This window comes from Euleptes europaea, chromosome 12, assembly GCF_029931775.1.
Source record: "Euleptes europaea isolate rEulEur1 chromosome 12, rEulEur1.hap1, whole genome shotgun sequence".
NCBI lineage: Eukaryota > Metazoa > Chordata > Lepidosauria > Squamata > Sphaerodactylidae > Euleptes > Euleptes europaea.
The window spans coordinates 64578681-64593633 of NC_079323.1; the positions used below are offsets into that span (position 1 = coordinate 64578681).

General features: G+C 48.7%; 1 protein-coding gene across 3 annotated transcripts in view; it reads left to right on the forward strand.

Annotated features, from left to right (window-relative positions):
* PDE9A (phosphodiesterase 9A) overlaps window positions 1-14953 on the forward strand; it is a 99363-nt gene that overhangs the window by 24648 nt on the left and 59762 nt on the right. Inside the window, exons 3-4 of one of the 3 annotated variants that reach the window (XM_056858116.1) lie at window positions 1531-1608; window positions 2653-2696. In XM_056858116.1, coding sequence (XP_056714094.1) covers window positions 1531-1608; window positions 2653-2696 — 122 coding nt within the window. Of the gene's footprint in view, window positions 1-1530; window positions 1609-2652; window positions 2697-14953 lie in introns of those variants that run through there. The other 2 variants (XM_056858117.1, XM_056858118.1) reach the window with 2 other exon arrangements.

The window sequence follows — 14953 nt, forward strand, 5'->3', positions numbered from 1 at the left end:
TTGCTGGTCCCACCCACATTGGTGCTATTTTCCATACCTCAGTCTCCACAGCCACCATTTTCCTCATCCGCACCAGAGAGCATTTTCAGGCTTTAAAAAAAGGTAATTGACAAATTGCTATGACTTTATAATGTTAAAATTATCTATTGCAACAATATACTCGTTCCCGACTTTCATTTTTTAAAATAAAGTACCAAGCCCTTTTCCTTGTGAAGGCATAAAAGGGAAAGTGCAGGCTGCATATTTCTGCTTGTAATTCTACAACCAAAGGGGCTACAGACTTACATTTTATTAATGAAAGCTGAGAACTAGTAGATCGCAGCAGTAGAGTATGTTAATAATGCTCTATACCAGAGGTTCCCAAACTGTGCTCCGTGGAGCACTTGGTGCTCCGCGAAACATTTCCTAGTGCTCCATGAAGAGATTGGAAAGAAAAATACTACTGCCATTCGGTTTAGTATATAGGTGCTAGGTGAAAATTAGTGCTCCGTGACAAATTTCTCTCCTGAAAAGTGCTCCATGACTCAAAAATTTTGGGAACCTCTGCTTTAGACATTCCCTTTTTTAAAAAAGAAAAGCCCTGTGATGGAAGAGGGTAATAAATGCATAAATGAGGATTCTGGTATCTTCTGGAAAATACATGCTAGCAAAAGTGGGAAATTGTCCAGAGTACAGTTACAGATGTGTGTGTTTTCAGTTAGTGGGCTCATGTCAGCATTCCTACTCTAGTTCTGAATCTTCTATACTGACATCTCAGCTGTTTTCTTTCTTTTCTTCCCCAATTTCCATCACCCAGTATATGATGTGGTGTATGAACTTGGGAGAAAGTCATAGCCTGATCTAAATAAATATAACTTTAAGCTTACTCCATGTGACTGTACCCTTACGGGTTCATGGCTGGGATGCCAGCCTCCATTTGGGACATGGGGATCCCCCGGAATTACAGCTCATCTCCAGAGTACAGTGATCTGTTTCCCTGGAGAAAAAATGGATGCTTTGGAGGGTGGACTCTATGGCATTGTACCCCACTGAGGTCCCTGTCCTCCCCAGACTCCATCCTCAGATCTCCAGGAGTTTCCCAACCAGGATCTGGCAACCCTACCCCCATCCCCGCAGGTGCCAGGGGGGACCTGGCAACATTTGTTCATGGGTGGCCTTCCCAGCTGTGGAGCCCAGACTGTGGATCTCCCTCCCCAGGGAGTTTTGTGTTGCCACTTCTTTGGTGACATTCTAGCACCAGGTCAAAACTGAATCTTTTGAGTTCTTTTGAGAGAACCTTTTGAGAGAACTGTTGAGTTCCTTGGCTCGTATTACTTATGACCCTACTCCTTCTGAATTTGCTTGGGCTTTTTCTTTCTTTCTGTTGCCTCAGATTGTTTATGCTATCTTCTGTTATTACTTCTTTGGGTTTTTTTTCAGATGTTAGATTTAAATTGTTTTAATTACTATTTGATAGTTGCCATTTGGACTGTTTGAGCTGAAAGGGGAGGGTATTAATATTTCTATAAATAAATAACCATTGTTTTTCAGGAATACAACCATTTCACTTTTCACAGCAGATGACTGCATGGTGTCTATTGATCCTACTATGCCAGCAAACTCAGAAAGGTAGGCACATTGTCTTAGAACTAAGCTCAGAAAAATAGCAGTGCTTATTCAGCTGCAGAATTTGTGAATTTGTATGTCTGTGTAAGGGTTGCCAACCTCCAGGTGGGCCTGGAGATCTCACAGAATTTCAACTGGTCTCCAGATGACAGAGATCAGTTCCCCTGGAGAAAATGGATGCTTTGGAGGGAGGGACTCTATGGCATTATACGCTGCCGAGGCCCTTCCCCTTCCCAAACACCGCCCTTCCCCAGGCTCCACCTCTAAAATCTTCAGGAATATTGCAACCTGGAGTTGGCAACCCTAATCTGTGTGCTTGTTTGGAATAAAACAATGTAGAGGGGGACACAGCAAAAATTACTCAGTAATCAATAAGGGCCTTTAATAAAAAATATATATTATTAAAGCATATATAGTTTAATTAAAATATATATTATTAAAGCATTTATAGTTATCTGAGTAAAACAAAAATCACTGCAAGAAGTAGTTAATGTGAAAATGTCTTTTTCCATCCCACTCAGCCAAGAGAGTTCGTAGTTCCTTATCCTACCAGGCTTTCTTTGCCAACTAGTAGAAGCAAACCAAAGCATAATTGCACACACAGACATTTTTGGAGGTGCGCACTCATTAACACATAGCCTAAGGACCTTCCATTTTCCCAGAGCTCCTTTTCATTTTCCCAGGCCCCTCAATGGCCTGCTTTGGCCTTGTTTTCCCTCTGCAGTTGTTGATGCTCCAAGTCAAAGTCTATTCACCACTTCCTTCCCAGTCTGATCCATGAGGCTGTCAAACAGAAAATGTGTTGCTGTGGTCTTTTAATAGCTGCAGGAATGGAGAGTTTGTTAGTACTGTTCAAACAGTGGCAAGATCCTCTTATGTGTCAGCAGGGATATGGATTTGCAAACAATGTGCACTCTTCTTTTCCGTGGCTAAACATTGAAAACAAGTTAGAGTACAGCTCTAGTCCTTCCTCTCATGTTGCATCATCATGGCAGCTGTGCATTTGCAAAATATGTGCTTTAACAGTCTTTCTTTTGTCTCTCTTAGTACTCCATACAAAGTAATACCTGTGGCCACTGGACAATTAAACGGTAAATGTTTTTAGCCACATTTTTATCTTGTTGCCACAATTTAAAAAAATTATTTTGCTAAATTTTTATTTAGAAAAATGTGAATATTTATCACATTTCTTAACATTTGTAACTTTGTATCTAAATGGGTTGTTGAATAATGTTTCACCTTTAGGGGATTCAGTCCAGAAAATGTTAAGTGCCTTCAGACAACAGAAGACCTTTCTAATCATTTGATTTCAAATAACAGTGAAGTGCCTGGTGTATTTAAAGAGCTATTGTGGCACAGTGGTTAGAGGGTTGGCCTAGCACTGGGGAGACCAAGGTTCAAACCCTCTTCTCCGCCATGAAAAACCTCTGAGTGACCTTGAGCCAGATTCTCAGCCCAATTTACTTCACAGGGATGTTGTATGGATAAAATGGGAGGGGGATAGATGCTTCTGTACTCTACCCTTGGTTCCTCAACAGAAAGATAGGATACAAATAAAATAGTAGCAGTAGTAATAATGGTAACATTAAGGTTGCCAGGTCCCCCCCCCCCTCCACTAGCAAGAGGTTTTTGGGGCAGGGCTGAGGCGGCGATCCTGGATGCGCAGCCGTGCCAATGCAATTACGTCACTTTCGGGTTTACCCCCAGAAGCGCTGCATTATGATGGGAGACTTTAGCACTCAAGCACCCCCCCCCAAATGGAAGTGGCATGTGTGTGCAGCCATGTGCACTCCCAGCAGGAGGGTTGGGGGCAGGGACATGGGGGGGGGGGCAGCAGCATGAGCGTGTTGACATTATTTCCGGGTGAAAACTGGAAGCAACGGCAGTAGCTCTAGCAACTGCCAGAAACTCTAAGGTTTGCCAGAAGAGACATTAGACTTGATGCCAGTGACTTTTTTTTAATCCCTGGTTGGAATGGTGGCAGGCAACAGGAGCTTGGGGTGAGGGATACCCTGTCTCGAGTAGGGATTTGGCAGACCTGAGGTGGCTATCACTAGGGACTGGGACAACTGGGATGGCTTTTACTAGGAATCATCTGATTTGCTTTTTGTTTCTTATTCCCCAAATGCTTGTTTGACTTTTGTATTCCATCTAGTTACTTGCATTTCAGTAACTTCCCAGATTTAGTATTTTATATTGCTCTTTCAGTACACCTGCGTGTTCTTCCTTTTCCTTCTGTTAATCTTCAATAAACATTAAATTTAAGGATTGTCTTCCTCACTGTCTACTATTCTGAGTCTGTCCCTGAGGTATAGCCAAAGCATGCACTCTCTTCAAGCACAGACAAAAGACCCCTTGAGGTTCAGGAGTACATTGTGAAGCCAGTTTACATGTGTACTCAAGCACTTCCTCTAACTATCTAGTCCAGCAACCTGTTTCTACAAGGACCAACCAATTGCTGTAGAAGCCAACAAGCGTGGCATAGAGGCTGAGGCCTTTCCCTGATGCTGCCTCCGTGCACAAACCTTCAGAGGTTAGCTTCCTCTAACTATGGAGGTTCTCTTTATTCTTCATGGCCATCAAGCATTGATGGACCTATCCTCCATGAAGGCAAGAAAGCATTAATTCCCCTCACCTTGATCTGCACTCTTGATCAAAACAAGGCTCTCACAAGGCTGCTACAAAGAAAGAGGGAGAGAGAGAGAACATACACACTTGGAAGCAAGGAACACTGAGAGCCATATATAGTTTGGGCCTATTCCAATATGGAATAGACCAATACAGTCTATTTTGTCTATTCTATGTGACAAGGTCGCTATTGAAGACCTACAGGGTCCTTGGGTATACGCACTTTAACAACATGCAAATAAATAGTTATGCAATAACACAATTACTATTAATGTGTTTCCATTGTCGAGATTTTCTTCCTTTATTTTTGTGGGGAAAACATAACTGGGGAACGTGCTGTGTTACATATTCAACAGCAATGGTTCCTTGTGGTGTTTTAGCACAGATCTGTTTGCTGTCCAAGTCTGAATGCTGACATAGTTTGGCCTTCAGTGAAGGAGGTCAAATATTCCTCTTTATTCCTCACTGCAGGTGTTGTATCCACAGCATGAATCTCTATTGAATTTCATGCGCTTGTTCTGGGAAGAGCTCCCATTGACGTCAGTCCAGAAACCTTGCTGAGAGTTCTACATACAAAATAAGGTGTGACTATGCAAAACATAGCCACATGGAGAAGCTGTGTCTTACCCAGCAGCTGTAACATATTAGCTGCAACGGTGTAAATCTTCTGCAGTTCACTGAAAAATATTGGAAGAAAAAAGTGAACCCCCTCCCGCAAAGAAGTCAATCTGCCAAAATAAATGCTTGTGAAAATGTTACATCCCTGTATCTAGGAATATTTTGAGAGGCAATTATATGGTCATGGCCAAAAAATGGACACAATGAATTTTAGATCTACAAAAGCAGGAAGGACACATATTTGATAGTGCCCTAAGTCAGTATTTGGGGTTCATCTTTTGAAAAAGCCCTGACCTGGATAGTCCAAGCTAGCCCAATCTCATCAGATCGCAGAAACTAAGCAGGGTTGGCCCTGGTCCGTATATGGATGGGAGACCACCAAGGAATACCAGGGTGCTATGCAAAGGCAGGCAATGGCAAACCCCCTCTGTTCATCTCCTGCCTTGAAAACCCTACAGGGTCACCTAAATTTGCTGAGACCTGGCAGCACTTTACACACACACACACACACACACAACGTTCAACTCCTGCCTTGAAAACCCTACGGGGTCACCTAAATTGGCTGAGACTTGGCAGCACTTTACACACACACACACACACACACACACACACACACACACAATGGTCTTTTATGTCACAGTATTATCCTGAGGGTCCCATCTGTAATAAGACACTTCCATGCCATGTGTCCAGTGCTTTCTGCAGTATCCTTTGTCCGTCATAAATCTGTACTGAACTCTGTGGCTATAAAGACATGCATCTCCCTTCTCACTGGATGTGGGAACATCAAATTCTAGAACTAAATGTTAGGCATCACCCTCAGTGGGTTGTTGAAAAAGACCTATAACACAGTGTTGTAATTATTTATCTGAAGAGGGAGAGAGAGAGAGAGAGAGAGAGAGAGAGAGAGATTCATATCTTCGGGATTGCCTCTCCTGGTACACCCACCACCACCACCAGAGAGAATTACGATCCTCTAATAATAGAAATCTGGTGGTCCCCAGCCCAAAGAGCGTAAGGCTGTCCTCAACCAGGGCTTAGGGTGTTTTTGGCCCTGGCCTGGTGGAACTCCCCTTTCCAATGAGACCAGGGCCCTGGGGGATATTAAAGCTTTCCGCAGAGCCTGTAAAACGGAGTTATTCCACCAGGCCTATGGGTTGAGGGCAGCTACAACTTGTCATCTATGCTGGCCTCCCTACCCCCACTTAGTTTAATAAACTGATATATTAGGGGGCTCTGGGTATTTGGAGGCCCTTCGGGGTCTTACGCTACAAGTAAGCACCATTTGTTATACTTTTATTGTGTTAAAATGGAAAGGGAATCTATTGTCTTTAGACAAACTTTGTGATTTTAATTATTTTAATATATTATTGTAGTTTTGATTGTGAACCAACCTGAGCCCGGCCTTGGCCACAGATCAGGGCAGGGTATAAGACTGAACAATAAATAAAGTTTGTACCATCTAGAAAAAGGATGTATTGCTGACCTTGCAACCCAAGATCTTACACTGCAATCCTAAACAGAATTATACCCTTCTTAGGCCCATTGACTTCAGTGAACATAAAGGGTCTAACTGGATGTCAGGGGCTGGCTTTAGGAGTTGGGGGCAGGGTGCTTGAAGTGAGCGCATGCCCCACAAACCACTGCACGCCCTCAAAGCAGCCTCTGCTTTGGTCTGTCCCATGTGGAGAGGAAACAGCATCAAATCTCCCCACACAGCGCTTTGGCCTAGGAAGCATTGCTCCCTTAAGCAAATTTCCTATCCAGACATGTCACAAGAAAACTCATCATACTAGAAAAGCATCCTGTGTGAGCTAATAGCAAGTTGACTCTCACTGTCCATTTCTCTGCATTCAAGAAGAAAGATGTGTGGGCCAGATGTTGCCTGTTCAGGTAGCCATTTGTAGAATGCAGTCTGTGGGGAAACAAAACAAAACATTATCATAGGGTCCATATGTGTCTGATACAGGGTTAAATGTAGACTCTGAGTCTGAGGGATTCTGTCAGCCAATACCAGAAGGCAGCGGGCGGCGTTTGGTGAGCTGACAGGGAGTCTTCTCGGAGGGAGGGAAGGAGGAGATCTGGATCTTTTTGCCTCTGAGCTCCCAAACTGTGCAGTTGTGCGTAGAGACTCTTAGAACCTGGGGGTTCACATATTACCTAGCTTACATCAACCAAGCCTGAGTGGTGACAAAGGAAAGACTGGGGTGGAGAGAAAAACAAACCAACCCTTTCATCCGTCACAGAGTGGGAGGCGGCTCCTGAAATAGGGAGACTCCTAACTAGTGTTTTGGGGAAATATTTGTTTTCCACAAGGTGTGGGCAAATCTGAGGAGGGAAGAACAAGGGGGGAGGTTGTGGATAAACCTCTGTTATCCGGCATCCTCCAGGGAAGAGAGATCTGTAGGGTCTTCTTTCCTGTACTAGGGTAAACCGAGTCCACGCTGAGTGTAACCTATACTGAACAAAGTCTGAATATTTACTGAATATCAATCAGTCAGTCATCACCTTTATTGGCATAAATATCTACCGAATAGACTGAAGAGTCTGTGCTGTAACTAAGTGCTGTGCTGTATCTTGTAACCCTCTTAGTGTTGTACATCAAGCTGTAACTATTCAAGATCTGAACTGTTCCTAACCAACTGAGCTTTGTGCTTCTCTAGAAGTAAAGCTATCCATCTATCTACCTCTGTACATAATAAACGTCACTTATCTTCATTATTATAAAATCAACTACGGCCTCTAAGCCTCTCAATGGATGAAAAGACTTAAAGTGAAGCCCAGATTCCCTATGCATCAGTTTTTGATAGGGTTTTACAGCCAGAGTACGCTGATCAGTGACATACCGTATATACTCGCGTATAAGCCGAGTTTTTCAGCCCCAAAAAAGGGCTGAAAAAGTCGGCCTCGGCTTATACGCGGGTCAATACGGTAGGGTAGGGGAGGAGGGAGGGGAGGAGGAGGAGGAGGGAGGGGGGAACTTACCTCCGCCGCCATCGCCGACAGGCCAGCGCGGCTTCCCCCGGCCAGGAGCGCCCTGGGAGGGCCTTTGCAGGGCCGGGCGCAATCGCTGCCGGGCGCGCCCGGCTCCTCCTGGCTGGCACCGGCCTCGGAGGGCCTTTGCCGGGCGGGGCGCGATCGCTGCCGGGCGTGCCCGGCTCCTCCTGGCCGGCACCGGCCTCGGAGGGCCTTTGCCAGGCGGGGCGCGATCGCTGCCGGGCGCGCCCGGCTCCTCCTGGCCGGCACCGGCCTGGGAGGGCCTCCTACAGCCGCTGCAGGGGCGCGCCACCACTCCCGCCAGGCGTGCGCGGCTCCCCCCAGCCAGGACCAGCCTGGGAAGGCCTCCTGGGCCGCGGGGGGGGGGGGCGCCACAGCCTTCGCCCGGCCTGGAGCGGCCTAGGAGCGGCCTGCGGGGCCTCCCGGGCCACTGGGGGTCCCCTGCCGCCACCTCCTGCCTCTGGATAAGGGAAGCCTGCTGGGGGGGGAGGGGTTATAAGCCGACCCTCGACTTATACGCGGGTGCCTAATTTTTCCCCATTTTTGGGGAGAAATTAGGCACCTCGGCTTATACGCGGGTCGGCTTATACACGGGTATATACGGTAAATCTCCACATCCAAAAAAAGGTATGTGTGACTCGCTGTGAGTTTCCTATAGAAAAGCAAGTGGCTAAATTTGTGCTATGTTCATAGCTTCTACTCCTCTCCTTGCACGGCACAGGTGGCCAGAGGTGTGAGCCAAAGGACAAGAGCCAAAGGGGTCTTGGCCCTTGGCTCTTTGCCCATGGCTCACAGCCTGAAATCCTAACAGTGCAATTCTAAATAGAGTTACATCTTTCCAAGTACAATGAAGTTCAGAAAAGTGTAACTCTGACGATCTGGGATTAGCCCAGAATGCAGTATGATGTATTGTGAGTTTTATTTGGACTTTGCCCCTTTTTCACTTTTTAAAAATGTATCTTTTGTATTTAGTGGGCTACTTTGGGTCCCTATGGGGCAGAAAAGCAGGATAAAAATACTGAAATAAATAAAATAAAAATAGGCTTGTGGCTTATAGCCTTGGCCTACAATTTTCAGGCACTATGGAGTTGTGAGGGTTCCCAACCTCCCTGTGCAAACTCCATAAAATGACTTGCTCAGACAGTCATGCAGAACCAAGGAACTTTATTGGAAGCTTCAGGTTAGTATAGGTCTTACAATGGCAAAGTTGCAAGTGCTAGCAATTTCACAAAGACAGAATTATAACCCCTACAGGGAAGCAGATGTCAAATGTATGTTATGGGAATCTACGAGATAATTGTGCATGGTACAGGAACATCAAAGATCTCAGGAAGCTCGTTATTGCTATCTACACACCAAGGCCATAGCTGGTGGGAGGGAGTCGGAGAGAGCAAGGGAGGTGGATGGTGGGAAGAGACATTCCAACCTGGGGCCTGCTGGACGCAGCGCCTGAACCAAGGAAAGGCAAAAGGCCTGGACTGCTTTTACGAGCCCAGGGGAGGGGGGACACACAAAGCAAAAGCTTACAGACCCTTACATTCTGCCCCCCTTAAGGCCCCCCTCCCCCGAGTCCGGGTGGACGAGGCTTGTCAGGATAGGCAGAGTGAAACTCTCGAACCAGGCGGGGAGCCGCCACATGGGGAGCGGCCACCCAATCGTCATGGGCGGGCCCCAGGTGCTTCCAGCGGATCAGATAGAACAATTTTCCCTTTTTCAGCTTAGAGTCCAATACTTTAGAAACTTCAAGATGCGATTCCCCCCCCCCCACAACCGTAGGAATTTCGGACTTGGGGGGGGTGGAAGTGAGGGGCAGCGACGTACGGTTTAAGTAGGCTGATGTGGAACACTGGATGTACCCCTCGAAGAGACTTGGGGAGTTCCAACTCCACCGTGATGTCGTTGATCACTCGGGTGATGGGGAAAGGACCTACATACTTGTCACTAAGCTTTTTGCAAGGCCGAAGTGAACGTAGGTTCTTTGTGGAAAGGTAAACCTGCCCTCCCACCTTGAGTTCCCACCCCGGAGACCGATGTTTATCGGCCTGGTCTTTGTACTTGCGCTTGGCCCTTTCCAGGTTTTTCTGCAGCCAGGGCCAAGTGGTCTGCACCACCTGTACCCAATCCTGGACCTCCTGCACCCCTTCAAGTTCAGGAGTGATGGTAGGAGAACCAAAGGGCCCAAAGTCTTTTCCATAAACCACATGAAACGGACTGAAACCTGTGGAGGAATGGGGGGCATTATTATAGGCATATTCAGCAAAAGGCAGTAGGTCTACCCAGTCGTCCTGGTGGTAATTGACATAACACCGTAGATAGCATTCTACCACAGCATTGACACGTTCGGTCTGACCATCGGTCTGGGGGTGGTAGGCTGAAGAGAGTCCTTGTTCCTCCACCCCCATGACTTTTAGGAAGGCCCTCCAGAATTTGGCAACGAATTGGGCCCCTCTGTCGGAGAGGACCTTCCTCGGGATCGAATGATACTTCACCACGTGATTAATAAACAGTTTAGCCAACTTTTGGGCCGATGGTAGCCCCGCACAAGGAACAAAGTGAACCTGTTTAGAGAATAAGTCTGTTATCACCCACAGTACAGTTTTTCCCCGACTTGGGGGCAAATCAGTGATAAAATCCATGGCGATCACTTCCCAGGGCATAGTCGGAGTCTCCAGAGGCTTCAAGAGTCCAGGGGGCTTTCCCATTCGTTTTTTGGCAGTGGCGCAAATGGGACAGCTGCGCACGTATAACTCCACATCGGCTCTCATACCTGGCCACCAAAATTGACGCCGCAGTAAATGCACAGTCTTCACAAACCCAAAATGCCCCGCAAGTTTTGCCCCGTGGACCATTCCCAGCACCTCTTTTCGGAGTACTTCGGGGACATAAGGCCTACCCCCCTGCAACCAAAAGGAGCCCTGTCGGTCGAGATTTGCGGGGAGAACCTGCTGATCCGCCTCCCTCAAAGAAGCATCCCGGAGCCGCTGTTGAAAAGCCTCCGGGACTCCTTTGAGGGGAGGAAAATCCTGGCGGTGGGACTGGGACCGGGTGATTACTGCAAGTCCCGAGACTTCCCCTCTCTGTTCAGGGGTAAACAAGGAATCTACCGGCCGGTCAAAGTCATTGCGATATTGGGGGAGCCTAGAAAGAGCATCCGCTAACGCATTGTCCTTCCCTGGCACATGTTTCAGGACAAAACGGAATTTGGCAAAAAACTGCCCAACGAATCTGTTTCGCGGTGAGCTTTCTAGCCCCTTTTAAGGCCTCCAGGTTTTTGTGATCGCTGCAAACTTCAAAAGGGATCTCTGCCCCCTCCAGGAAATGCCTCCAAATGGTGAGGGCGTGTTTAACAGCTGCGGCTTCCTTCTCCCAAATGGCCCAGTTGATTTCGGATTGGGAGAACTTTTTGGAAAAATAGGCACAAGGTTTCAACTGACCGTTCTCGTCCCGTTGCAAGAGCCCCCCCCCCCCATGGCAACGTCAGAAGCATCGACCTGGACCACAAAAGGTTTTTCACAATCAGGGTGCGCGAGAACGGGTTCGGACGAGAAAAGCCGCTTGAGCGTATCGAAAGCCTGCTGGCAGTCCAAAGTCCATTGCAACCTAGCAGAGGTCAAGGCGGCTCCCGCCTCTTTCCCTTTTGTACGCAGGAGCGAAGTGAGAGGGAGCACTACCTGGGCAAAGTTAGGGATGAAGTTTCGGTAAAAGTTAGCAAAGCCCAAAAACTGCTGCAAATGTCTGCGCGTGGTGGGGGGGGTCCCACTCCATTACCGCCCGAACCTTTTCGGGATCCATCTCTAAGCCTTGGTGGGAAATCACATACCCCAGAAAAGTGATGGAGGGTTGATGGAAATCACATTTAGAAACCTTAGCAAACAGTTTGTGCTCACGCAGCCGCTGCAGCACCTCGTGCACCAATTGTACGTGCTCCTTCATGGTCTTCGTATAAATGAGGATATCGTCCAAGAAAACCACCACCCCGCGGAACAATAAATCATGAAGTACTTCATTAATCAATTGCATGAATACACTCGGAGCCCCCGAAAGTCCGAACGGCATCACTAAATACTCAAACATTCCAAAACAACTTGAGAAGGCAGTCTTTGGTTCGTCCCCTTCTCGTATGCGGACACGGTGGTAAGCCTCCACCAAATCCAATTTGGTGAAGATTCGGCCCTCCTTCAATTGTGCGAGGTCTGGAATGAGAGGGAGGGGGTATGCATTAGACTGAGTGACAGCATTCAGTCTACGGAAATCAATACACAGTCTTAAGTCTCCCGTCTTTTTCTTGACAAAGAAGGCGGGGGCCGAGTATGGTGCCTTTGACGGGCGGATAAATCCCCGCGCTAGATTGGTGTCCAAATATTCTCGCAACACCGCCTTTTCATTAGGACTCATAGGGTAGACCTTCCCTTTGGATAATTTGCCATCCCCCACTATTTCAATAGCACAGTCCATCTCCCGGTGGGGGGGCAATTCGTCGCATTCCCGCACGTCAAACACATCGGCAAACTGGGAATACTCGCTGGGGAGCTGGGGCAGGGAAGCTTTGATAGAAGGGGCCCCCACGAGGGCGGCTGCGGGAGTTTGAAGCACTCGGTCTTTATCATGGAATTCACACAGGTTGCGGGGAAAGGTGAGCGTCCGCTCGATCCAGTCTATGGAAGGATTGTGCCCCAGCAACCAGTTCATCCCTAAAACAACGGGCGCGGCAATGGGAGCAATGGTAAAATAAAGCCGTTCCCAATGCTCCCCTACGGCCATGACGACCGCGGCGGTGCGGTGAGTAACAGGCCCCTTTTTAAAGTCACTGCCATCCATCTGGGAAAAGCGGATGGGTTCAGGTAGCCGATTTCGCTTAACTCGCGATTGTCGGGCAGCCTCTTCGCTTATCAGGGTGCGGGCACAACCCGAGTCAACTAGGGCCGTAAATTCTAACATGGGCCCCCCTTTTGGCAACGAGAGATTGACCTTTACATACACATTGTCTTCCTGAGCGCTTACCATCAGTGGAGCTCCTTGCACAACGTTCGGAGCGGTCTGCTGAGGAGCCCCCTTTACAGCAGACCGACGGCGTTTTTTGCCGGCATGTCCCAGTCCTCCTCCTCGCTGGAGGAAGCAGACACGGTATTTGTACTCCGTGACTCCGATGAGTCAAAGGTTTCATTTGTAATCCTTGGCCCCGATGGGCCAGAAGTGCCCGAGGCTTCGACCTCGGTGCGTGCATGCATTGCCGAGGGTGAGCCCCGTCGGCTCGGTGCGCCGCTCCGGCGGCGAGGTTGCCCCTCAGGAGGGGGCTTCTCAGGTTCGGTCATTGCCGTACGAGACGGTCCCGGACGTCCAGGTCGGGAAGGGCATTGAGAGGCAAAGTGTCCTCTTCCCCCGCAAACGTGTCCTCTTCCCCTCGCAAAGTGTCCTCTTCCCCCTGTGCTACTTTGCCAAATCACTTGCTCAGACTTGATGCAGAAACAAAGGATTTATTGAAGGCTTCAGAAGATATGAGCAGACACAGATTCAAAGTTACAAGTGAACTAGCTTATCGGGGTTACAGTATATATCTACTACAGGGCAAAAGGTTCACACTCCTGTTGTGAGAAACTGCAAGACAGATTGGTGCAATACAAAACATCAAACAGTCCCAAGGAGACAGTGAGGGCTATCAGCACTTCAAGGCCGGACTCAGCCTGAGGGAGTGGAGGCAGGAAGCGCAGCAGGGGAGGGAGAGCTGGCACCTGGGCAAGATAGATGGGACGTGAGACCCAGGAAGGCACGGGGAGGTGTGAACTGTTCCTTACGAGTTCAAAGGGGTGGGAATGAGGAGCCTGGAGCAGTCAGAAACACATGGCCCTCACATTCTGCCCCCCTTAAGGCCCCCCTCCCGCGAGGTCGGATAAGCGCAATGAAACTCCTGAATGAGGCGAGGGGCCGCCATGTGGCCGCCATGTGGGGGGCTGCAACCCATTCATCGTGCGCAGGACCCAGATGTTTCCATCGGACAAAGTAGAACAGTTTTCCCTTTTTCCACTTGCTGTCTAAGACCTTGGACACTTCCAAGTGTGTATCCCCTCCCACAACTGTCGGCAGTTCAGGTTTGGGTGGGGGATGGAATTGAGGAGCGGCTACGTAGGGTTTGAGTAGACTAATATGGAAGACGGGGTGGACGCCCCGCAAAGTCTTCGGAAGGTCCAATTCCACCGTGACCTCGTTGATCACCCGGGATATGGGGAAGGGACCCACGTAACGATCATTGAGTTTTTTGCAAGGTCGGAGAGAGCGCAGGTTTTTTGTGGAGAGATAAACCTGTTCTCCCACCTTGAGTTCCCACCCCGGGGAGCGATGCTTGTCTGCTTGCTCTTTGTATTTACGCTTGGCTCGTTCAAGGTTCTTTTGTAACCAGGGCCAAGAGGACCGGACTACTTGCACCCACTCCTGAACTTCGGGTACCGCCTCGAGTTCAGGGTGACGGGAGTGGAGCCGAAGGGGCCAAAGTCTGTCCCGTACACCACCTGGAAAGGGCTAAACCCCGTTGAGGAATGGGGAGCATTGTTATACGCATACTCAGCAAAAGGCAGCAGGTCAACCCAATCGTCTTGGTGATAATTGACATAACACCTGAGGTAACATTCAACCACTGCATTCACTCGTTCGGTTTGCCCATCGGTCTGCGGGTGGTAGGCCGAAGAGAGTCCTTGCTCTTCCACCCCCATCAATCTTAGGAAGGCCCGCCAGAACTTGGCAACAAACTGAACCCCCCTTTCGGAGAGAACCTTCCTGGGGACCGAGTGAAGCCTGAGGACATGGGTGATAAACAACCTGGCCAGTCCCTGGGCCGAGGGGAGCCCGGCACAGGGCACAAAGTGGACCTGTTTGGAGAACAGGTCCGTGATTACCCAGAGTACCGTCTTGCCCCGGCTGGGAGGCAGATCGGTGATAAAGTCCATGGCTATCACCTCCCAGGGTCGGGAGGGGATTTCCAAGGGTTTCAAAAGCCCGGGAGGCTTTCCCATTCTTTTCTTGGCCGTGGCGCAGGTGGGGCAGCTGCGCACGTACAGTTCCACGTCGGCCCTCATGCTAGGCCACCAAAATTGCCGTCTTACAAGGTGTAGGG